This window comes from Salmo salar, chromosome ssa28 (genome assembly GCF_905237065.1).
Source record: "Salmo salar chromosome ssa28, Ssal_v3.1, whole genome shotgun sequence".
Taxonomy (NCBI): domain Eukaryota; kingdom Metazoa; phylum Chordata; class Actinopteri; order Salmoniformes; family Salmonidae; genus Salmo; species Salmo salar.
Window position 1 is genome coordinate 13,940,453 of NC_059469.1, and position 25,664 is coordinate 13,966,116.

General features: G+C 43.2%; 1 protein-coding gene across 4 annotated transcripts in view; it reads right to left on the reverse strand.

Annotated features, from left to right (window-relative positions):
* The window catches only part of LOC106589530 (histone acetyltransferase p300), a 47,103-nt gene that overhangs the window by 17,505 nt on the left and 3,934 nt on the right, over nt 1-25,664 (reverse strand). For all 4 annotated transcript variants that reach the window (XM_014179628.2, XM_014179626.2, XM_014179629.2 and 1 more), the window contains exons 3-13: nt 24,371-24,550; nt 23,887-24,196; nt 23,606-23,719; nt 21,341-21,571; nt 20,626-20,731; nt 20,321-20,455; nt 10,132-10,249; nt 9,792-9,879; nt 9,351-9,428; nt 583-665; nt 206-373 (exon numbers count right to left, since the gene is read on the reverse strand). In XM_014179628.2, coding sequence (XP_014035103.2) covers nt 206-373; nt 583-665; nt 9,351-9,428; nt 9,792-9,879; nt 10,132-10,249; nt 20,321-20,455; nt 20,626-20,731; nt 21,341-21,571; nt 23,606-23,719; nt 23,887-24,196; nt 24,371-24,550 — 1,611 coding nt within the window. The remainder of the gene's footprint in view (nt 1-205; nt 374-582; nt 666-9,350; nt 9,429-9,791; nt 9,880-10,131; nt 10,250-20,320; nt 20,456-20,625; nt 20,732-21,340; nt 21,572-23,605; nt 23,720-23,886; nt 24,197-24,370; nt 24,551-25,664) is intronic.

A 25,664-nucleotide genomic window follows, 5' to 3' on the forward strand; every position in this document is an offset into this window, starting at 1 on the left:
AAAAAATTTAAACCGTTAAATCCCGTTGGACTGGGCAATTACAAAAATGACTGAAAACTCCAGCAACTTTAGTAAACTATGGGTAGTTTATAACCCTAATTAAAACAAACAGCATTGAAGCCCTAAAATGGGTGGTCAAGCACCAATACTTTTTGCGTACCCAATCTGTCCATCGACGTAGACCATATACTTCCACCTCTCTCACCTGTGCCATGCCTCCCTGGTTGCCTTGCTGGTTCATACCAGGCTGTGCCATGCCGGGCTGCCCCGTGCCGAGGCCTGGTCCTGGGCCGGAGCCTGGGAACTGTCCCTGGGGAAGGTACTGGTTCTGCCCCACGTTGGGCTGCCCCATCCTGGGGTTCCCCATGCCCATCTACAGGAGACAACAGGCATTGGTTTAGAATAGAGCTTATATTAGTCCTTTGACACTTTGGATACTAGGGACTACTCTGCATGTGACATCAATGTATACATTAGTGCTATGACATGATATGCTTCCTCTTGCAATGGAATAGGATCTATTGAAGACTCAAACTTTTATATTTGGGTATAATGGTTTAAAGCCTTGATGAGCACACTGACCTGGCTGATGGGTGTGAGGGGGAGAGGAGGGGTGGCCCTCTGGCCCATAGACTGCATCCCCATCTGGTTGAACTGGTTCATACCTGAAGAAAACAGCCATGAGGATCATAGCATACAGAGAACACCGCTAGTGTAGCAATTAGGGATATGCATATTTCCCTTTGAGGATACATGGGATCTGGTACGTTTTAGTTTGAAACGAGTCGGTGCGATTTGGTTTGATTAGAGAACGAATCGATGCACTCACATGTTGCATAAACACATACATTTTTCATTCCAAATTAAAATCTGCTGGTGATTGAGCTCATGAGCTGGTCCTCAAAGCTGGATTGGTCTACGCTGACTTCTATGTGAATCAGGGTTCCCCAACTGGCGGCCCGATGGTTTCATTTGGGCTCCCAAGTTGAGCAATTAGTTTTTGTTTTTATTGTTGGACATAAGATTGTAAAAACAACAGGAAATCAGCTCCAAGTGATTTTAACTTTGGAAATCTGTTCCCCAGCATTCCCACACATGGAGACGTGATCGTATACAAACGTAAGCAAGGTTTGAAAATGATTATGTTTTTGTCAAATAATATCTGTTTGGGCTTCTTGCAGTCCACAAATGATTTGTAATTATGTTCCAGCCCCCCGACCATCCTCTCAAGAAATTGGCCCGCGGCTGAATCCAGTCAGTCTAAATTATGTATGTCTATGGTGTATGTACTTTTGATTGGGGAAGCAGCAAACCTTCACTGTGGGGACAACGTCGGCGATGCATTTCCTGATGAAGCCGGTAATGGAGGTGATTAGCTCGTCGATGCCATCGGCGGAGTCCCAGAACATATTCCAGTCAGCGCTAGCAAAGCAGTCCTGCAGCATAGCCTCCACTTCGATGGAGCATTTCTCTACAGAGCGCGTCATGGGTACTTCCTGTTAAAGCTTCGGTTTGTAAACAGGAAGCAGGAGTATAGAATCATGAACTGATTTGCCCAAGAGGGGACGAGGGAGGGCCTTGTATGCTAGCTTGTGGGTTGAGTAATAGTGGTCTAGGACGTCATCACCCCTAGTGGCGAAGGAGACGTGTTGATAGAAGTTGGGCATCACGTGTCTAAAGCCTTGTTCACACTGCAGGGCCTAATGCTCAAAACTGTTTTGTTTTTCAAATCCGTTTTGGAATACTGACAGTCCAAAAGAGAAAGTTGCAAGTGACCAAATTGGATGTGTGTTCAGACAGCAGTCATTTGCTAACATGGCTACAATAGTTGTCATAGTAACGACGGGTGTTTGCGCAGTGGCCTAGGCCGATTTGTGGTGGTGCTCGTGCTTCCAATCACTCAGAAGTTATGCAGCAAGCCAAGGTGACAACACCTGCCATGGACATTTCCAAGTTGCTTAGTCATTTTTGGCTAGCCACATCAGTCAACTAGCTAGCCATTTAGCACATTCACTAAATTGTTTGGAAACAATTAACAAGCTAGTTCGCTACCACATGTTCTTGTTAAACTGTCAGAGTAGATAGCAAGCAACAAGAAATGCCAAATAAGTAATTAAAAAAAACACTTGACGGCAAATAAATAATTTGACCCTTCAGACAAGTCACATGGCTACGAAACAGACTGGTATCGGACTTTAAACCACCTACCACTATCAGATTCCATGTGCTTTATGGCTGTTCAGAATGCAGAAAAAATATCAGATTCTAAAATTGGACATTTGAGTCACTTCAAAACGGTCAATGTGAACAAGACTTTAGTGACACGGAATAAAAATCACTGGCAACAAGAAAAGCAGCCTCCGCGTACATGTTGTTTTCTTTGCTCGTTTATAGCCAGCTTGTTGTTGCTGTTCTGAGGTGGAATATATGAGTCTTTCTATAACCTACAGTACTAATGAGCATTTATTGTAGTGGATAACTGTTTGGAGCGGTTTCCAAGTCAATAATAATAACATGAATTTTCCCCCATGTGAATACAATAAGAAACTGGGAACATAGATACATTCAATATAATTCATGAGTTGAATCAAAACCTCTGTTTAAACCCTTTCTCATACTTGGAGTCTTCAAAGATTTGGCATAAATCATGTGACAAAACACTTTCATATACTGCGGTTTGTACTATCATATACTAAGCATTTAACAATTGAATTACACTTCGACCTTGATCCTGTGAAATTCCTAGATATTTCTGTCACTTTTTGTATGGATACCTCTTAACATTTCGTATCTCCCTATGTTACGGTGTGAAAACAGTTTATTGGCACACGTATCCAAAACAATGTATGTGAATGCAAAATCCAATGCTTCAAGCAGAAAAGGGTACATTTTATGATTAATAAATAAAAAAATGTAAAAAAATCCCTACCATCTAGCTGTTTAGTTACGTGGGGACACTATCACGCAACATCAGGATTTTCTGGCTTCCAGTCGAAGCTCGCATCCGCTACAAGACCATGGTGCTTGCCTACGGAGCTGTGAGGGGAACGGCACCTCCGTACCTTCAGGCTCTGATCAGGCCCTACACCCAAACAAGGGCACTCCGTTCATCCACCTCTGGCCTGCTCGCCTCCCTACCTCTGAGGAAGCACAGTTCCCACTCAGCCCAGTCAAAACTGTTCGCTGCTCTGGCACCCCAATGGTGGAACAAGCTCCCTCACGACGCCAGGACAGCGGAGTCAATCACCACCTTCCGGAGACACCTGAAACCCCACCTCTTCAAGGAATACCTGGGATAGGATAAAGTAATCCTTCTAACCCCCCCCCTTAAAAGATTTAGATGCACTATTGTAAAGTGGTTGTTCCACTGGATATTATAGGTGAATGCACCAATTTGTAAGTCGCTCTGGATAAGAGCGTCTGCTAAATGACTAAAATGTAAATGTAAATGTATAAAGAGCTTGTGTGATACTGCATGCGATTTAACAGCCAAGGTGCGGCAATTAATGTTGATCTCGAGGATTGACAGAACATTGACGTCTATGTTGTTACGGCGGTCAAGATAATTAGCCTACTTGGTGGACGACAAATCAAAATTCCTGAAGTAAGATTAGTGTACATTTTGATCGTTTGTTTTCCAAGTTTATACAGAGCAATTGAGAATGTGAACTTGTTTTGTTTTTAACAGAAATTGAAAAAATGTTAAATTGCTTGTTTTTCCATATAAACCCAAAAAACATGATATTTCAATGTTCAAATGTGGGTGGTTAATTGCCGGGTCAAGCGCACAGCCAACACTTCCTGTCCTTTCAAAGTAGGAGGGCACCCTTCTAACTCCTTTCTATAGATCTATTAATTAATAACTGCCTTACCTTGCCATGATAAGGTACGTTTTCTGCATAAGATAGTGTGTATTGACTTATTAAGGAACTGTTGGTACTGTAAATGGTTAACTGACTGATATATATACTTTCCATCCACTGTTAATCTTATTAAATTTGGGGCGGCAGGTAGCCTAGTGGTTAGAGCGTTGGGCCAGTAACCGAAAGGTTGCTAGATCGAATCCCCGAGCTGACAAGGTAAAAATCTGTTGTTCTGCCCCTGACCAAGGCAGTTAAGCCACTAGGCCATCATTGTAAATCAGAATTTGTTCTTAAATGATAAGGTAAAAGGTCAAATATTTGTAACAAAATGCTATACAGCCAAAACCAGCATCTATTGCTAGAGTTAGTCAGTGGTTGCACATATAACTAGCAAGCAGACATGTATACATTTTTTTTTTGGTTTTTGAAATTTAAAACAAAAGATCTATTTACAACAGGTCTCCAGCTACCCAGAACCGTCACATCAGTCTGATAGGGTGTAGTGGGCGTGTCCAGCTTACACCTGTGCAAATCTGTGTGTATAGCAATAGAATGAAACATCCAACGAATGCCTTAAGTGTGGAGCTGTAGGTCCACCACACTCCGAAGGGTTGTAGGGTCCAGAAACAACCCAGACGCTTGTGGCGATCTGAGAGAATTGGACAGGTGTAACCAATATCGCAAAAATTCCACCAAGCCTATCAGAGGGTAGCTCTCACCATGTTACCACCCATCAATCCTCTCAGATCTCAACAAGTGTCTATACTCTGGGTAGTAGGGACTAGGGGTTGCTTCTTGACAAGCCATGTGAATTATGGTAGCTCGGTCGGTCATAGGAATGGTATTGACAAATCGAGTACTTGAACGTTCGTCAAAACTCGATGTTTAACATCTTTTTCCAAATACTGTAAAACTATTTGTAAGAAATTGCCTAAAGTCTATATTAACTTGCTTAGACACTAGTGCTCCATTTTGGCATTTGAGGGACACACGAAAAAATATGAATGTATCAAGCATCACACTTCTGCTCCCCAAATTCCCTTTCCCCTGTCTCATGCAATTGAGTTACAACTGCTCCCTAAATAAATAAATGCCTATAAAAACATATATAACTGATGGGCTACACAAGCTATAGTCCTTGCCAAATGACAAGTTTTATCACAAATTCTAAATGGACTGGTTGACTGAAGCAGGGAAATGTGGGTGTTGCAACAAGGAGCTGTAGTTTTGGAATAGTTGCGCCATTATCCGTTTAGGCTACTTGGCAGTTATCACTACTTACCACAGCCAGTCAAAATTGTCTAGATCATATATATTCATACATGTATTGCTTTTTGGTCTTAAGGTTAACAGTGTGGTTAGGGTTAGGTTGAAAAATCTGATTTTAAGAAGCGAAATTGAAGAAACACGCAGGGTTTATGACTCTGTGGCTGTGGTAACTAACGTTAATGACAACTCTACTTTGCAAACTGCTAGTGGTATTTAGAATTGGTTAGCCCAGGCTATTACCCCCCTAAACATACAGGTTCCACTGAAAATATACAATAACATGTCGTCTTTATAAAACAAAGTATTTATCAGAATCATTAAGCCTAGGCCGACTCGCCAAACAGATGTCCGGCCATAATACATTCCCATGCAGTGTTCAATGCAGAATTGCTAATCCATATAGAAAGTTTATTATGCAGGTTCCTTAAATTAAGTCTGTATATCGAAAAGACAGATTTGGGTTTGTAACCCTGAAAAGTGTCTTTCAACCTGCCAAATTGAGCCACGTTTCAAATATCACTAAGAATAACTGTTCCAGATGATACAAATCACTTCGCACTATTCTGTTCTATTTATTATATCCTGGGGTTGTTGTTTTTTTTACTATTAAAAAAAAAGGTGTCTGGACTGTGATAAGGGTCAGGAAATAATTGTCTGCTAAATCAAACAAAACAAGGCTATGCCATTGCACAACCATAGGCTTCTACAAGCAAGCCCCACACTGCTGAGGTTACTACTTTTTTAAAGCTTGTGTTCCACGATATAATATAACCCAGCTAATAAGTTTCAATATATTTCACTGAATATATACTGGGGGCAGCAGGCAGCTGGATCGAATCCCCGAACTGACAAGGTAAAAATCTGCCGTTCTGCCCCTGAACCCACTGTTCCTAGGACATCATTGTAAATAAGAATTTGTTCTTAACTGACTTTCCTAGTTAAATTAATTATTGAGGCAATTTAGCAATTAGGATAAGTTATCTGTAATGGTTGATAAATTAGGCATTGTTACACAGTTGCCATAAAGATAAATGCAGTTTTTTCCCCCCAGTGCCGCCTTCGGTCAAATGCCCATCCCTTGTCAGTCAGGCCCTCTCAAACTTGCTGTCAAATGCTTGCTTCCTATATCCTTGGGAGAATCTCAATTGCATTTCTTTGATTGAAAATAAGAATTTGTTCTGACTTACTTTGTTAAATAAAGGTAAAATACAATTTGTTGCATCCTCGTCTCCTTCTCAAAACCCATTGCATGAGAAGGTCAGAGGTCCCCCCCTTTTCTTTGAGGCGGTGAGAGGACATGAGAAATGAAGGGAACGCAATAGAGATTCTCCTTGTTTCATCCATTCCTCACCTCCCTCTCAAAGCACATTGGGCTCCAATGCACTTTAAAGGAGAAGCAAGGAGTGGAGGAAACAATAAATGTGATGTCTAGTTCACACACACAAAGCTTGAAGTGTACTGATCAATGATTTCATTATTGTCAATACTTTGACAGAACCCAATGTATTATATTATTGTAAGAAATTATTTTATTAGCTATAAAAAAAGCTGCTGTTAATCTTTTTCATTCTTCTGGAAGGTTTAGCATGGCTATAAATGATAGAGAAGTTGACTAAAGCAAACAGACCCAACTACTAGGCATAACAAAAAAATTACACGTAAATGTTTTGTTGTTGCTAGGCGTTATGGTCTCATTGTGCCCATCTAGACTCTTATTCCTGTAACTATACATGTGAAACTGCAAGAAAATCACATTTAAATGTACAGCACCAGTAAAAAGTTGGACACCTACTCATTCCAGGGGTTTTATTTATATTTACTATTTTCGACATTGTAGAATAATAGTGAAGACATCAAAACTATGAAACATAGAATCATGTAGTAACCAAAAAAGTGGTAAACAAATTAAAATATATTTTATATTTGAGACACTTCAAAGTAGCCACCCTTTGCCTTGATGACAGCTTTGCACACTCTTGGCATTCTCTCAACCAGCTTCACCTGGAATGATTTTCCAACAGTCTTGAAGGAGTTACCACATATGCTACGCACTTGTTGGCTGCTTTTCCTTCACTCTGCGGTCCAACTCATCCCAAACCATCTCAATTGGGTTGACGTCGGGTGATTGTGGAGGCCAGGTCATCTGATGCAGTACTCCATCACTCTCCTTCTTGGTCAAATAGCCCTTTCACACCCTGGAGGTATGTTGGGTTATTGTCCTGTTGAAAAACAAAATGATAGTCCCACTAAGCGCAAACCAGATGGGATGGCGTATCACTGCAGAATGCTGTGGTAGCCATGCTGGTTAAGTGTGCATTCAATTCTAAATAAATCACAGACAGTGTCACCAGCAAAGCACCCCCACACCATCAAACCACCTCCTCCATGCTTCACGGTGGGAACTACACATGCGGAGATCCGTTCACCTACTCTGCGAATCAGACACGGCCGGTTAGAACCAAAAATCTCTCATTTGGACTCAGACCAAAGGACAGATTTCCACCAGTCTAATGCCCATTGCTCGTGTTTCTTGGCCCAAGCAAGTCTCTTCTTATTGGTGTCCTTTAGTAGTGGTTTCTTTGCAGCAATTCGACCATGAAGGCCTGATTCACGCAGTTTCCACTGAACAGTTGATGTTGAGATGTGTCTGTTACTTGAACTCTGTGAAGCATTTATTTTGGGCTGCATTTTCTGATGCTGATAACTAATCCTCTGCAACAGAAGTAACTTCTTATTTTATTTAACCTTTAACTAAGCAAGTCAGTTAAGAACAAATTGTTATTGACAATGACGGCCTACCCCGGACAACGCTGGGCCAATTGGGCGCCGCCCTATCGAACTCCCAATCACGGCCGGAAGCGATACAACCTGGATTCTAAACAGGGACTGTAGTGACGCCTCTTGCACTGAGATGCAGTGCCTTAGACCACTGCGCCACTTGGGAGCCCTGGGTCGTCCTTTCCTGTGGCGGTCCTCATGAGAGCAAATGTCATCATAGCGCTTGATGGTTTTTGCCACTGCACTTAAACTTTTTCAAATTTCTTGAAATTTCTCATGTCCTACAGTAATGGACTGTCGTTTCTCTCTGCTTATTTGAGCTGTTCTTGCCATAATATGGACTTGGTCTTTTACCAAATAGGGCTATCTTCTGTATACCACCCCTACCTTGTCACAACAACTGATTGGCTCAAATGCATTAAGAGGGAAAGAAATTCCACAAATGTACTTTTAACAAGGCACACCTGTTAATTGAAATGCATTCCAGGTGACTACTTCATGAAGCCAGTTGAGAGAACACCAAGAGTGTGCAAAGCTGTCAAGGCAAAGGGTGGCTACTTTGAAGAATCCCAAATATATTTTTGTCTAACACGTTTTTGGTTACTACATGATTCTGTGTTAATTCATAGTTTTGATGTCTTCACTATTATTCTAAAATGTAGTAAATAGTAAAAAAAACTAAAAAACTCTTGAATGAGTAGGTGTCCAAACTTGACTGGTACTGTATATCAAACCATTTTGAAATTTAGACACCGATGTCACACATTATTTATAGAAATACCCATATACAGCAGTCACGACAACGGATGAAAACTCTCGGGTGGTAGAAGGGTCAACATTTGACCATGAGGTATTCCAAGACGGGTGAACAATTGGTTGAGACTTGCACTGCGCTAGATTCTGCACACCATTTGTTGTTGATGAAGAGACATACCCCTCCTCCTCTGGATTTCCTTTAATCCAATGTCCTGTTCACTCGGTGAATGGATAATCCATCAAGTTGGAAAACCACGGGTTGAATCTTGTCTGAAACCCATGTTTCAGAAAACAGACTTCAACAGAATGGAGGGAAGTGGTGGCTGGTTTTCCCTTAGCATTAGTCTCACCAGGACGCTGCTCTCCTGCCTCTTTTTAACCCACGTTTCCTCTTGGGTAGCCTGAAGACTGGGTTGGAGGTACACAAAGAACCCAAAGCAGATGAGTCCATGTCAGAATTGAAGTTAGAAACTGACGATCTGATGTCCAAAAGTTCTTGTCGATCATAAGAAATGATAGCGGATACATTCCGTAAAGAAGATTAACACCAAAAGAACCACAAAATAGCAAGGTTGTTTCGGAGCTCGCACGACAGCAACCATACAGTGCCAGCTTAACACAAACAAGCCCAGTAATGTTGTGTCTCTGTGTGGCAACCCCCCTCTCTTGTCCCCATGGACTCACCTGCCGGATTCTGCATCCTAGTCACCATCTGGTTGGGTCCACCGGGCCGCACCAAAGAGGGGTCAGGGAGGGGACCATCTGTAGGAGTGCAGAGGTGAGAAGATGGAGATAAGGAAGAGAGGATGTCTTGCCGTTATTGCACTATAAAGCAGGGGTAGGCAACTAGATTCAGCAATGGGACGATTTTGGTTCGAGCAGATGGTCAGAACATAATTATACAAATTTGTACCCAGCAAAATGACCACAAGTCCAAAACTAGAACGTATTTGAAAACATCATATCTTGATTGAGACACAATCACATCTTTTTATTTGTAGAAATAAATAAACAGATTTCATGAAATTAATCTATTTTTGCTGAATTCATGACGATTTAGTATTTTTATGTCCCAAAACTGTTCTGTAATATTACATGTGTGCCCTGATGTAGACATCAACATACCCTGCTTTTGGAGCCGCGTTCGCCTCTTCTCCTCCAATTCCTTTTGGATCTTATAGATCTTCTCAGCCAACAGGTGGTAGTACTCCGCCTGGGAAGAGGAATGAGAAATTAAGAGTGAAGGAGACAGTGAGGTAAATGAAGGTTAGGGACAGAATGATAGAAGAGGGATCATTTTGAGAAAGGGAAATTGTGTAAGGGAGAGGGGGAAAATGAGTTAGAACATAGGAATAGACAAATACACAAAACAAGTTTATTTTTTATTCCAGGCAGTATGGTCTGAAGTTGGTCCCACACTCAGAAATTCAATAAAAGAGCATCTTTACTCAGTGTAGCAGCTTACCCTGCTGTTGGCAGACTCATACATGTCCCCCTCCACCTTCCTAGCGTACGCCACCAGGTTCTCCATCCGCCGGTCTTTCAGAGCAGCAGGGTCCGGGGTCGGGAAGATGGCTTGCACCCTACACAGAGAAACAAGAGACATTATGGAAACTGGGGGGATATGTGAACGAGAGTACGATGTAAAGCAAATTTCAGTTAAAACAAACCTGTTTCAACTTTTATTTTGTTCCATTGAGAATCCTTTTAGAGCAACGTTAGGGGAGATAGTGAAGTGTGTTGTAAGCGGACTGAATCACAGCTTGCTGTGTCTGAGCTGGTTGACAGTGGTGAATGTGATCAGTGTTTGTCAGTCTGTTTTCTATAGTTGTACGCTGCATGGAATTTTTTGGCGCGAGAATTTTCAATCCCAATGATGATAACAATTATTTAAGCTTTGACCATTCCCCGAGGTTTGTAAGACCCTGGGTTTAATAATAATTAGGCAAAGACTCAGCTTACGCAAAAGGTCCGTACAGTTTATTCAGAGAACGTTCTAAAGTCAAAAAATGCATTTTATAACTCCCATTTCCCCCCACCTCCTTACACGCACATAGACACACAAACAGTAGGTGGGCTGTATCTTTACCCAAAGTCCTCATTCCTCGTCTATCACTACCAAGCTGGCAGTTCTATTCTCCTGAGATTAGAGGGATCTTGACAAGACTCCTTTTCCTGTCGTAAGTTTCTTAGAGTTCTTACCAGGTTAGGTCATGAATAGTTTAATTGCCCTCTGTATTTTCTTAGACACACACACACACCTCTCCCTTACTAGTCTCGGCCAAACCTTATTGGACTTAAGTTTATCACTCTAATTATTCATTATACATGTTACATAATCTAATAGTTACGTTTGCCTAATTATTCATAATACATGTTACATAATCTAATAACTACGTTTCAGGGTGAAATTCTTTAGTCATTACCTTAAACATATAAATTCCCTTAGAGTTTACTGTGAAACTGTGGCCTGTTAATGCCAATTGCCACACTCCCTCAAAACTTGAGACATCGAATTGTTTTGTGACAAAACTGCACATTTTAGAGTGGCCTTTTGTCCCCAGCACAAGGTGCACCTGTGCAATGATTGTGCGGTTTAATCAGCTTCTTGATATGCCACACCTGTCAGGTGGCTAGATAATCTCGGCAAAGGAGAAATTCTCACTAACAGAGATGTAAACAAATTTGAGCACAAAAGTTCAGAAATACGCTTTGTGAGTGTGTGATCTTCAATTTCAGCTCATGAAACAAATCAAATTTTATTGGTCACATTCACGTGATTAGCAGATGTTATTGCGGGTGTAGTGAAATTCCTGTGCTTCTAGCTTCGACGGTGCAGTAATATCTAACAAACTACACAACATATACCCAAAACACAAATTAAGTAGGAATGAATTAAGACTATACACACACACATATACATAAGGACGAGAGATGTCAGAGCAGAACAGACTAAGATACAGTAGAATAGTATAGAAAAACAGTACATACATACATAGATGAGTAATGCCAGATATGTAAACATTATTAAAGTGACTAGTGTTCCATTCCTTAAAGTGGCAAGTGATTTCTAGTCTATGCCAATACGCAGCAGCCTCTAATGTGCTAGTGATGCCTGTTTAACTGTCTGATGGCCTTGAGATGGATGTCTCTCGATCCCAGCTTTGATGCACCTGTACTGACCTCGCCTTCTGGATGATAGCAGGGTGAACATGTAGTGGCCCGTGTGGTGGTTGTCCTTGATCATCTTTTTGGCCTTTCTGTGACATAGGGTGCTGTAGGTGTCCTGGAGGGCGGGTAGTTTGCCCCTGGTGATGCGTTGGGCAGACCGCACCACCCTCTGGAGAGCCCTGAGGTTGAGGGCGGTGCAGTTGCCGTACCAGGCAGCGATACAGCCAGACGGGATTCTTTCAATTGTGCATCTAAAAGTTTGAGGGTTTTAGGTGACAAGCCAAATTTCTTTAGCCTCCTGAGGTTGAAGAGGTGCAACTGAGCCTTCTTCACCACACTGTGTGTGGGTGGACCATTTCAGTTTGTCTGTAATGTGTACGCCTAGGAACTTAAAGCCTTCCACCTTCTCCACTGCTGTCCCTTCAACGTGGATGGAGGGGGGGTGCTCCCTCTTTTGTTGAAGTTGAGTGAGAGGTAGTTTTCCAGGCACCACACTCCCAGAGCCGTCACCTCCTCCCTGTAGGCTGTCTCGTCATCGTTGGTAATCAAGCCTACTACTGTTGTGTCGTCTGCAAACTTGATGATTGGAGGCGTGCATGGCCACACAGTCATGGGTGAACAGGAAGTACAGGAGGGGGCTGAGCCACGCACCATTGTGGGGCCCCAGTGTTGAGGATCAGAGGGGAGGGGATGTTTCCTACCTTCACCACCTGGGTGAAACCGGTCAGGAAGTCCAGGACCCAATTGAACAGGGCGGGGTTCAGACCCAGGGCCTCGAGCTTAATGATGAGCTTGGAGGGTACTGTGGTGTTGAATGCTGAGCTATAGTCAATAAACATAATTCTTAGAGATATTCCGCTTGTCCAGATGGAACCAACGCGTAACATGTTACGTTTATATTTTTGGCCTCTTGGCCACAGAGACAATGTTGCAGTTTAAAGCTTTTTTCCCTGCAAATATACACATTTTGCCATAGCATACATAAGAACATGCATGAGCTATCTGAGTGACTCAAATAGTATAAAAATCAAATGGGGTCCCCATGCCACAACCTTTTTTTCCCGGTTCTCCCCGAGTCTAGTTTTTATTTAGGTGATTGTTAGTTCTAAGATAAAGGAGCTATTCATTATCAAATTATCTTTTCTACATACTTTATATCTGGTTTAAGTCATTTTAAAAAAGGACACCGATGAGGTTACCGTCATAAACAGTATTACTTAAAAAAAAAAAAAAAAAAAATATTGACCACTGGTGTAACGCAATTTCCCTGTAACCCCCAGTACTTTACAGGTTGTCCGTGTGGTTGGTCCTTTTGGCAGTAGGAATATGACAATATTTCCACAGGAAAGTACAATTACATAAACTTTCCAAAGCGCTGGTAGTGCATTCAGATTTCTATCACCTGCACAAGAAAACACCTGCACGAGACTCAGACATTCTTGTAAAGCTCGTGCACATGTTCCATGGTTCTGAGCAGGCTTCAGGTGATAGAAAATGAAAACGCACTACCAGCGCACAATCCTAGCGCCAAAAGGACCAACCACACAGACAACCAGTGAAGTATGTTAAAATATAATTTTATTCAACATTCTGGCTTGTAGTGGTCGGTCGATGTAGAATTCAAGCTCTCTCCCAGCTTGATGGTGTAAAATCAGTCTATTAATGGCAAATAGACAGTCCACCCTCAAAACACTACAATACTAGGGACTGTTTCATTCTGCAGTGAGTGTACAATCTATAGCTACAGTTGAATTTGGAAGTTTACATACGTTAGCCAAATGCATTTAAACTCAGTTTCACAATTCCTGACATTTAATCCTTGTAAAAATGTCCCTGTCTTAGGTCAGTTAGGATCACCACTTTATTTTAAGAATGTGACATGTCAGAATAATAGTTGAGAGAATGATTTATTTCTTTCATCACATTCCCAGTGGGTCAGAAGTTTACACACACTCAATTAGTATTTGGTAGCATTGCCTTTAAATTGTTTAACTTGGGTCAAACATGTCGGGTAGCCTTCGACAAGCTTCCCACAATAAGTTGGGTGAATTTTGGACCATTCCTCCGGACAGAGCTGGTGTATCTGATTCAGGTTTGTAGGCCTCCTTGCACGCACACGCTTTTTCAGTTCTGCCCACAAATGTTCTATAGGATTGAGGTCAGGGCTTTGTGATGGCCACGCCAATACCTGGACTTCGTTGTCCTTAAGCAATTTTGCCACAACTTTGGAAGTATGCTTGGGGTCATTGTCCATTTGGAAGACCCATTTGCGACCAAGCTTTAACGTCCTGACTGATGTCTTGAGACGTTGCTTCAATATATCCACATAAAAGATGGCATGTTGAAGGAAATTATGTGAAGTGTACCAGTCCCTCCTGCAGCAAAGCACCCCCAACAACATGATGCTGCCACCCCCGTGCTTCACGGTTGGGATGGTGTTCTTTGGCTTGCAACCTCCCCTTTTTCCTCCAAGCATAATGGTCATTATGGCCAAACAGTTCTATTTTTGTTTCATCAGACCAGAGGACATTTCTTCAAAAAGTACGAACATTGTCCCCATGTGCAGTTGCAAACCGTAGTCTGGCTTTTTAAATGGCGGTTTCTTCCAGCATCTTCACAAGGTCCTTCGCTGTGGTTCTGGGATTGATTTGCACTTTTTGCACCAAAGAATATTCATTTCTAGGAGACAGAACGCGCCTCCTTCCTGAGCATTATGACAGCTGAGTGGTCCCATGGTGTTAATACTTGCATACTATTGTTTGTACAGATGAACGTGGTACCTTCAGGCTTTTGGAAATTGCTCCCAAGGATGAACCAGACTTGTGGAGGTCTACAATTTTTTTTCTGAGGTCTTGGCTGATTTCTTTTGATTTTCCCATGATGTCAAGCAAAGAGGCACTGAGTGTGAAGGTAGGCCTTGAAATACATCCACACCTCCAATTGACTCAAATTATGTCAATTAGCTTATCAGAAGCTTCTACAGCCATGACATCATTTCCTGGAATTTTCCAAGCTATTTAAAGGCACAGTCAACTTAGTGCATGTAAACTTCTGACCCACTGGAATTGTGATACAGTGAATTATAAGTGAAATAATCTGTCTGTAAACAATTGTTGGAAAAATTACTTGTGTCATGCACAAAGTAGATGTCCTAACCGACTTGCCAAAACTATAGTTTGTTAACAAGAAATTTGTGGAGTGGTTGAAAAACAAGTTTTAAATGACTCCAACCTAAGTATGTAAACTTCCGACTCAAACTGTATATAATGTATTAAGCTACCATTTATAAACATCAAAATACAAATCAAATAGCCTAGAAATTAAGAAAAAAGTAGTCAGCTTGAGAATAAATTCAGCCACCATATATGTTGAACTCAGCAGGTTGCCTGGCTAATAGCCCACACGAAAGGGCTGCAATATTTAAATTAAATTCAACTTGAGACTACCATGATCTCATGAAGTCCTTTTTTGGACTTTTCACCACAGCCTGTAGGTCCAGGTCCACTGCCCAACTGTTTTCTATACTGATTATTGGCAACCCAGACAGTCTTTCCTGAGATATAGTGTGCAGCGCAATTGACACAACGCACACTATTTAAACTGTCTTGAATGATGCATGCCAAGATACAGTGAATTCAGAAACTGACCCCTTGACTTTATCCACATTGTTTCGTTACAGCCTTATTCTAAAATGGATAAAAAAATATATATATTATCCCTCATCAATCTACAACCCAATAGCCCATAATGACAAAGCAACACAGGGTTTTAGAAATACTCAAATTTATTCAAAAAATAATTAAAAACATTTACGTAAGTATTCAAATTTCACTCACTACTTGGTTGAAGCACCTTATACAATGATTACAGACTCTGTATTTGGGGAGATAATACCATTCTTCTCTGCAGATCCTCTCAAGCTCTGTCAGGTTGAATGCAGCGCAGCTATTTTAAGGTCTCTCCAAAGATGTCCGATCGGGTTCAAATCCGGGCTTTGGCTGGTCCCCTCAAGGACATTCACAGACTTGTCCCGAAGACACTCCTGCGTTGTCTTGGTTGTCGTTGTCCTGCTGGAAGGTGAACCTTAGCCCCAGTCTAAGGTCCTGAGTGCTCCGCAGCAGGTTTTCATCAAGGATCTCTGTACTTTGCTCTGTTCATCTTTCCCTCGATCCTGACTAGTCTCCCAGTCCCTGCTGCTGAAAAACATCCCCACAGCATAATGCTGCCACCACCATTCTTCACCGTAGGGATGGTGCCATGTTTCCTCCAGACGTGCCACTTGGCATTCAGGCCAAAGAGTTCAATCTTGGTTTCATCAGACCAGAGAATCTTGTTTCTCATGGTCTGAGAGTCCTTTAGGTGCCATTTGGCAAACTCCAAGCGGGCTGTCATGTGCCTTTTACTGAGGAGTGGCTTCCGTCTGGCCACTCTACCATGAAGGCCTGATTGGTGGAGTGCTGCAGAGATGGTTGTCCTTCTCTAAGGTTCTCCCATCTCCACAGAGGAACTCTGGAGTTGTCAGAGACCATCGGAATGTTGGTCACCTCCCTGACCAAAGCCATTGTCATGGAGCTGAGAGAGTATTTGTTTTTAGTTTCCCTGTTTTTCATGGGGCCCCTTAAGGATGTTTCCTACTGAGATGTCATTGCAAATCATCCATTAGTTGTTTAAGGGGGAGGGGGTTGCGGTCACTACATTGAGACGTCGCTGTGGAGTAATGTTTGTCAGCCCTCAGGAGCCCCCTAACATCCACAAGTCGCGCGTCTGGTTCTGTAGATCAGAATGTTCAACGTGCGTGTAGTCTGGCATAAGCAAGTTTTGGAAATTATAGGAAAATGACAGGCATCCCGTAATTCCGTGTGTGCGTATTGAACCGTAGGGGGTGTACCGAACAGTTCGATAACATACGGTGTACCATTGCATCCCTAGAGACATATGTGGCAGGGTCTACAAACAATCACGGATTACAAAAAGGGAAAACCAGCATCGTCGGACACCGACATCTTGCTCCCGGACAAGCTAAACACCTTCGTCCGCTTTGAGGATAACACAGAGCCACCGACACGGCCCACTCCCAAGGACCTTGGGCTCTCGTTCTCCGTGGCCGACATGAGTTAAACATTTAAGCATGTTAACCCTTGCAAGGCTGCATCCCAGTCTGTTGTCCTCACTTGCTTCAAGATGTCCTGTACCAAAGAAAGCATAAGGTAACTGAACTAAATGACTATCGCCCCGTAGCACTCACTTCTGTGATCATGAAGTGCTTTGAGAGGCTTGTTAAGGATTATATCACCTCCACCTTACCTGACACCCTAGACCAACTACAATTTGCATACCGCCCCAATAGATCCACAGACGATGCCATCGCACCGCACTGCCCTATCCCATCTGGACAAGAGGAATACCTATGTAAGAAGGCTGTTCATTGACTATAGCTCATCACTAAGCTTGGGTCTGAACCCCGCCCTGTGCAACTGTGTCCTGGACTTCCTGATGGGCCACCCCCAGCTGGTGAAGGTATGAAACACCACGTCGCTGATCCTCAACACTGGGGCCCCACAAGGATGTGTGCTCAGCCCCCTCCTGTACTCCCTGTTCACCCATGACCATGCACGCCTCCAACTCAATCATCAACTTTGCAGACGACACAACAGTAGTAGGCCTGATTACCAACAATGACGAGGAAAATAACCCCTCACTCAACGTCAACAAAAAGGAGCAGATGGTGGACTCCAGGAAACAGAGGGAGCACGCCCCTATCCACATCGGCCGGACCGCGGTGGAGAAGTTGAAAAGCTTCAAGTTCCTCAGATAACACGTCACTGACAACCTGAAATGGTCCACCCACACAGACAGTGTGAAGGCGGTGCAACAGCCCCTCTGCAACCTCAGGAGGCTGAAGAAATTTGTCTTGGCCCCAAAGACCCTCAGAAACTTTTACAGATGCACAATTGAAAGCATCCTGTATCACCGCCTGGTATGGCAATTGCACGTCCCGTAACCGCAAGGCTCTCCAGAGGGTGGTACAGTCTGCCCAATGTATCACCGGGGGAAAATTACCTGCCCTCCAGAACATCTACAGCACCAGGAACGCCAAAAACTACATTAACCACCCAAGTCATGGCCTGTTCTCCCTGCTATCATCCAGAAGGCGAGGTCAGTACAGGTGCATCAAAGCTTGAACCGAGAGACTGAAAAACAGCTTCTATCTCAACTGGCCATCAGACTGTTAATTAGCCTTCAGTAGCAGGCTACGACCCTGTTACTTAACTCTGCACCTTACAGGCTGCTGCCCTATGTACATAGAATCACTGGTCACTTTAATACTGTTTACATACAGCTTTACGCATTTCATATGGACAGTTGAAGTCGGAGGTTTACATACAGTTAGGTTGGAGTCATTAAAACTCGTTTTTCAACCACTCCACAAATTTCTTGTTAACAAATTATAGTTTTGGCAAGTCGGTTAGGACATCTACTTTGTGCATGACACAAGTAATATTTCCAACAATTGTTAACAGACAGATTATTCCACTGTATCACAATTCCAGTGGGTCAGAAGTTTACATACACTAAGTTGACTACGCATTTAAACAGCATGGAAAATTCCAGAATGTCATGGCTTTAGAAGCTTCTGATAAATGACATCAATTAGCCCGAGTCAATTGGAGGTGCACCTGTGGATGTATTTCAAGGCCTACCTTTCAAACACAGTGCCTCTGCTTGACATCATGGGAAAATCAGAAGAATTCAGCCAAGACCTCAGAAAACAAAATTGTAGACCTCCACAAGTCTGGTTCATCCTTGGGAGCAATTACCAAATGCCTGAAAAGGTACCACGTTCATCTGTACAAACAATAGTACACAAATATAAACACCATGGGACCATGCAGCCGTCATACCGCTCAGGAAGGAGACGTGTTCTGTCTCCTAGAGATGAACGTACTTTGGTGCGAAAAGTGTAAATCAATCCCAGAACAGCAAAGGACCTTGTGAAGATGCTGGAGGAAACAGGTACAAAAGTATCTATAGCCACAGTAAAACAAGTACTTTATCAACATAACCTGAAAGGGCGCTCAGCAAGGAAGAAGCCACTGCTCCAAAACCGCCATTAAAGAAAGCCAGACTACGGTTTGCAACTGCACTGTACTTTTTGGAGAAATGTCCTCTGGTCTGATGAAACAAAAACACAACTGTTTGGCCATGATGACCATTGTTATGTTTGGAGGAAAAAGGGGGAGGCTTGCAAGCCGAAGAACACCATCCCAAACATGAAGCATAGGGGGTGGCAGCATCATGTTGTGGGGGTGCTTTGCTGCACTTCACTGGTGCACTTCACAAAACAAATGGCATCATGAGGAAAGAAAATTATGTGGATATATTGAAGCAACATCTCAAGACATCAGTCAGGACGTTAAAGCTTGGTCGCAAATGGGTCTTCCAAATGGACAATGACCCCAAGCATACTTCCAAAGTTGTGGAAAAATGGCTTAAGGACAACAAAGTCAAATTATTGGAGTGGCCATCACAAAGCCCTGACCTCAATCCTATAGAAAATTTGTGGGCAGAACTGAAAAAGCGTGTGCGAGCAAGGAGGCCTACAAACCTGACTCAGTTACACCAGTTCTGTCAGGAGGGATGGGCCAAAATTCACCCAACTTATTGTGGGAAGCTTGTGGAAGGCTACCTGAAATGTTTGACCCAAGTTTAAATTGTTTAAGGCAATGCTACCAAATACTAATTGAGTGTATGTAAACTTGTGACCCACTGGGAATGTGATGGAAGAAATAAAGGCTGAAAGAAATTCTCTACTATTATTCTGACATTTCACATTCTTAAAATAAAGTGGGGATCCCAACTGACCTAAAACAGGGAATTTTTACTAGGATTAAAGGTCAGGAATTGTGAAAAATGTATTTGGCTTAGGTGTATGTAAACTTCAGATTTCACCTGTATATACTGTATTCTTTTCTACTGTATTTTAGTCATTGCCACTCCGACATTGCTCGTTATAGTATTTATTTATATCTCTTAATTCCATTCTTTTAGATTTGTGTGCATTGTGAATAGTTGGATACTACTGCACTGTTGGAGCGAGGAACACAAGCATTTCGCAACATCTCCTAAATATGTGTATGTGACCAATAACATTTATTTTACGTAAGAAGCATTAGGCTCTCGGTCTGATATGCGTTTTGGGAAACCCGGGAAAGCTCCACCAGTAGCCTTAACCACGGCATTTGTTCACCGATATGCCCTTATACTTTCAAATCAGTCCCATTCCTGAAGCCCAAGAAACAAACACTTAGCTTCCTAGTACATATGGAAATTAAAAAGGTTTATGAAATACTTTATGGAGGGTAGTCAAAATGTATTAAATGCAGCACCATTTTTTTGACATCGATGACAGGCGCATGGGCCCCCGGAGACAAGGTGTTTTTAGGTCCCATCCAGAAGCTGTATTTTCCCTCCCGGCCACTTACAGTTTGTGCACCAGGTGGTTCCTCAGGTCCTGGGTGATGTCCTCGTGCCAACTCTTCCTCATACCCGCTGCAGAGGGTGGGGTCGCCATGGGCATGGAGCCCATGTTACCCGTCCCACCCGCATCATTCATCAGACTAGAACACACAGAGAGAACAAAGTTTGCGCCTGGCCGAAGTGTCAGATTGGTGGATGTATTTTGCAGTTCTTGGACAATTCTATTGCACCAGGCATGCTCAATCAAGTGCAGGTAGAAGTATTTAAAAGAGAACAAATAATTCTATTTTAAGGCAGGTCTGCTACTCACCCCTGGGAGTTCATGTTGAGGTGGAGCATGGTGTCCTGCAGCAGGCTGGCCTGCTGGTTCTGGGGTGAAACACCCATTCCTCCATTCACCCCCATCGGGTTACCCCCTAACATGGTGAAATAAACATACACACACAGGTTTTCCAATGTTCAACATGACCTTCTGTTTGTGGTTATGAGAATAAAGCTGTTAAAACATTACTTAGAAGTCAATGACAGAAATTACTCCTACCACACATTTTATTTTCAAGTGACTTGAAAAAAGGTCGACTTCACCAAAAAAGGTATACAAATAAAACGTGTGTGTGTGTGATGTAATTCCCATTAAAGTGGACAAAAAGGGGGCGGTTTCAGTTAGGGAAAGCAACAGTGTAACCTTACTATTATGGACAGACTGGTTACGGCTTCAAAACCCAAGAGGACCATGCACACTCCTGGTGTAGTACATTATTTAAACCAGTTTCCTACAGAATAATAACCCATGATTCACAAAACGTGACTCTTCTCTCTGTATTTTCAAATGTAAAACACTGGCACTCTTTTTAAAGGAGACAGGACACCTGAATATTGAAACGTGTAGAACCCGGCCACTTGCTAACCTATGGCATTGAGTCAGATAGAAAAAAAGAAATAAAAACGCCAGATGTTTGAAGGCATGGACATCGAAATGGGGGTAAAAACACACAGACCTGACTATCTTTTAGACAACAGCTTACCCATAGGGTTGAGCGGCCTCATGCCCGGCTGGCCCTGTGAGGGCAGAGAAGCCTGGTTGGGCTGGCTCTGGATCTGGGTGCCCTGGTAAGTGAGGCCCAGGGCGGCGTAGGCCCTCTCAATTGAGCTGGGGTCGATCTGGCTGGGGGGGTTGAGATTGGCGGCGCTGGGCTGGCCTCCGGGCACCGAGCCCAGGGAGCTACCCAGACCTACACCAGCACCTCCTAGCAGAGCTGTAGAGACAGGAGTATTAATAATTCTGTCCTCTAGGAGGAACGCTATAAAAGCCTAGGTCGGGAACATAAGGCATTCATTCATCTGTCAAAGTTTATAATGTAGTCAAAACTGATTTATAAGGCAACAACTTCATGGCAGATCATGAACTTGTTGATTTATAAATCAATCTCAAAGCATCTAGACGTCTTATATACAGCGCGTTCTGAAAGTATTTCAGACCCCTTGACCTGTTCCACATTTTGTCAAGTTACAGCCTTATGGATTAAATCGTTCCCCCCCTCCTCAATCTACACAATACCCATAATGACAAAGCAAAAACAGGTTTTTAGAAATATACAAATAAAAAAAAATAAAAAACATATTTACACAAGTTTTCTGACCCTTTTTAAGTACTTTGTTCAAGCACCTTTGGCAGCGATTACAGCCTCGGGTATGACGCTACAATCTTGGCACACCTGTATTTGGAAAGTTTCTCCCATTCTTCTCTGCAGATCCTCACAAGCTCTGTCAGGTTGGATGGTGAGTGTCGCTGCACAGCTATTTTCAGGTCTCTACAGAGGTGTTAGATCGGGTGCAAGTCCGGGCTCTGGCTGGGCCACTCAAGGACATTCAGAGACTTGTCCCGATGCCACTCCTGCGTTGTCTTGGCTGTGTGCTTTGGGTCATTGTCCTGTTGGAAGGTGAACCTTCACCCCCGGCAGAGGTCTTGAGCGCTCCTACGGTTTTCATCAAGGATCTCTGTACTTTGCTCCGTTCATCTTTCCCTCGATCCTGACTAGTCTCCCAGTCCCTGCCGCTGAAAAACCAGGACTCCCCCTACATGACGCTTAGCATTCAGGCCAAAGAGTTCAATCTTGGTTTCATCAGACCAGAGAGTCTTCTTTCTTATGGTCAGAGTCCTTTGGTGCCTTTTGGAAAACTCCAAGCGTGCTGTCATGTGCCTCTTAATGAGGAGTGGCTTCCGTCTGGCCACTCTACCATAAAGGCCTGATTGATGGAGTGCTGCAGAGATGGTTGTCCTTCTGGAAGGTTCTCCCATCTCCACAGAGGAACTCTGGAGTTGTCAGAGACCATCGGAATGTTGGTCACCTCCCTGACCAAGGCCATTCTCCCCTGATTGCTCAGTTTGGCCAGGCAGCCAGCTCTAAGAAGAGTCTTGGTGGTTACAAACTTCTTCAATTTAAGAATGATGGAGGACATTGTGTTCTTGGGGACCTGCAATTCTGCATAATGTTTTTGGTACCCTTCCCCAGATAGGATTGTGTCGGCACCAGTCTCAGAGCTCTACGGACAATTCCTTCGACGTCATGGCTTGGTTTTTGCTCTGACATGCACTGCAAACGGTGCAAACTTAGACAGGTATGTGCCTTTGCAAATCATGTCTAATCAATTGAATTGGCCACAGGTGGAATTGGCCACTGTGTTCTTGAGGACCTTCAATGCTGCAGACATTTTTTGGAACCCTTCTCCAGATCTGTGCCTCGACAATCTTGTCTCGGACCTCTACGGACAATTCCGTCAACCTTATGGCTTGGTTTTTGCGCTGACATGCACTGTCAACTGTGGGACCTTATATAGACAGGTGTGTGTCTTCCCAAGTCAACTCCAATCAATTGAATTTACCACAGGTGGACTCCAATCAAGTTGTAGAAACATCAAGGATGATCAATGGAAACAGGATGCACCTGAGCTCAATTTCAAGTCTCATAGCAAAGGGTCTGAATACTTACGTAAATATTCTAGCTGTTGGTTTATTTTTTCATAAATTTGCAAAAACATTTTGCTTTGTCATTATGGGGTGTTGTGTGTAGATTGATGAGGATGTTTTATTTATTTCATCCATTTTAGAACAAGGTTGTAACATAACAATATGTGGAACTAGTAAAGGGGTCTGAACACACTGTACATCAATAGACTTTACTTGAAAGAGCTGAGACTTCACGGCTCTACTATTACACGAGCCAGCTAACAGACTGAGGGAGAGAGGGGTAGTGAGAAAAGTATTGTTTGACGGGCAGATAGACACTCACACTGCTGGTTCCTCTTGTCCCCGGCATTCTTGAGCGGCAGGCAGACAGGACAGTCGTGCCGCGTACAGTTCTTCCAGTGAGAGATGATCTGTCTGGATGACGCACAGTGAGCCACTAAGGAGAGAGAACGAAGGGGAAGAGGGGCAGCGACAAGGAAAAGAAAAAGGGTGAGAAAAAGATTGTGATGATTACTTCAGAGAGTTCTTGATGAATATCATACACATCTAAGGTGTGACAGGGAACCATCTTGCAGGTCTGCATTCTGGGTCTTATCAGCTCACCCTGGCAGGACTTGCCGGCCTGGCAGTGGGTCATGTGGTTGAGGACATTTTTCATGGTGCGGCAGTGTGGCAAGTTGCACTGGCGCACCTCCCCGTTGGCTTGCTCCCGCCGCTGGCACTTGTGTGCATGGAGCAGGAGTACCAGCTGCTGCTGGATCAGCTTGCGCTTCTCGGGGTCGGCCGTAGGGGGCGCCCCAGCTGCTGCAGCTGCTGCAGACACAGCGGGCCCTAGGCCTCCCTGGGCATTGGGGACCACCCCCGCAGTGCCTCCGGCTCCACCGCCCACACCTGCAGCAGACTGTTGTGTGGCCTGAGGATAGAGGGGAGCAAGAGTTAATAAAATAATTGTAAATATACAAGATACTGCAACCATGAGAGTCTGTTCAGGGTTGGTCAGTGTGGTTGACTGGTATACAAAAAGGCAGCATCCATGACAGATAAGTTTGAAATGATTGGTAGGAGACTAGCTAGCTAACTTCTTTACCATGGCAGCCATGCCCTGCATGGGCTGGCTCTTCTTGTCCATGCTGAACTGGGCCACACTGTTGGGCATGGAGCCTTTGTTCTGGAGCGGAGGGCCCAGCCCTGCTCCCCCCAGCCCCTGGCCTGCCTGCTGCTCACCGTAGGGGCCTCCATAGGGGCCTGGGTTACCCACCATACCCATCTGAGAAGAGGATGGGCAGGAAAATGTATAGAAGATAAGGAGAGACAGAAATGGAAGACAGGAGGGAGGGTTAGAGAAGGCATGGTTTAAATCAGGGGTGTCAAAATCATTCCATGGAGGGCCTAGTGTCCGCAGGTTTTTGTTTTTTCCTTTCAATTATGCCCTAGAAAACCAGGTGTGGATAGTTCCTTACTAATTAAGGACCTTAAGTACAATGGAGGATCAAAAACACACAGACAATTGGCCCTCCGTGGAATGAGTATGACACATGGTTTAAACAAAGCATATTGGATTGAGAAAAATAGTAATTGACATCAATTTTTACAGTTTTTATATGCAATGTGTTAGAAAATGTAAGTGTTAAAATCACTTGAATTGTATTTCTTCAGACCGAGAGTAGTCCTGTTAAATGAGCACGACCCCGGGGATATTAATCACTAACAGTGTGAAAAATAGTAATGGGAGAAAAATGTAAATGGATAGTTACATATGGAGATATTATTTTATGGTATATCGTCTTGTTTTGACAACACAATATTATTTTTGTGCTAGTTTGCTATACCTGCACCAAAAAGCCAGTATTTTTCCTTCATAGTTTGTTCTCCATCTTTTAAATAGGGAGCCAATTTGTTTTTGGGCACTTATTTCCATGACTGATCAAAACTTGTTTTCTCATGACTCTCGCTTGACACTCTGCAACAGTGGTTGGAACATCGAGTTGCAATACTTATAGAATCGTGAGATTCAAAAGACATAGTCGGCACCTAAGTACCATAATAATATCGTATCGCCAAGTCTCTGGAAATTCACAGCCCTAGTGAAGACCTTTAAAGCTAAAAGAACAACCATCTCCCTTTCACCACAAATCAACTTCTCCGCCACGCCGTTTACACACCAATTAAAATCAACTACTTCTAAAGAGAGACAATGTACTTATTTTCTAATCAATTAGCAGCAGGTAACGTTGGTGGGTTCAATTAAATCATTAATGATGACCCAGAACAGACAGACCAATTATCACTCCGCCATGCCACGGTTGCCCCACATTTCATGTTGACATGTTGGAATAAGACGACCACTGATGTGCTTAATTAATCAAGGGCTTCCACGTGGC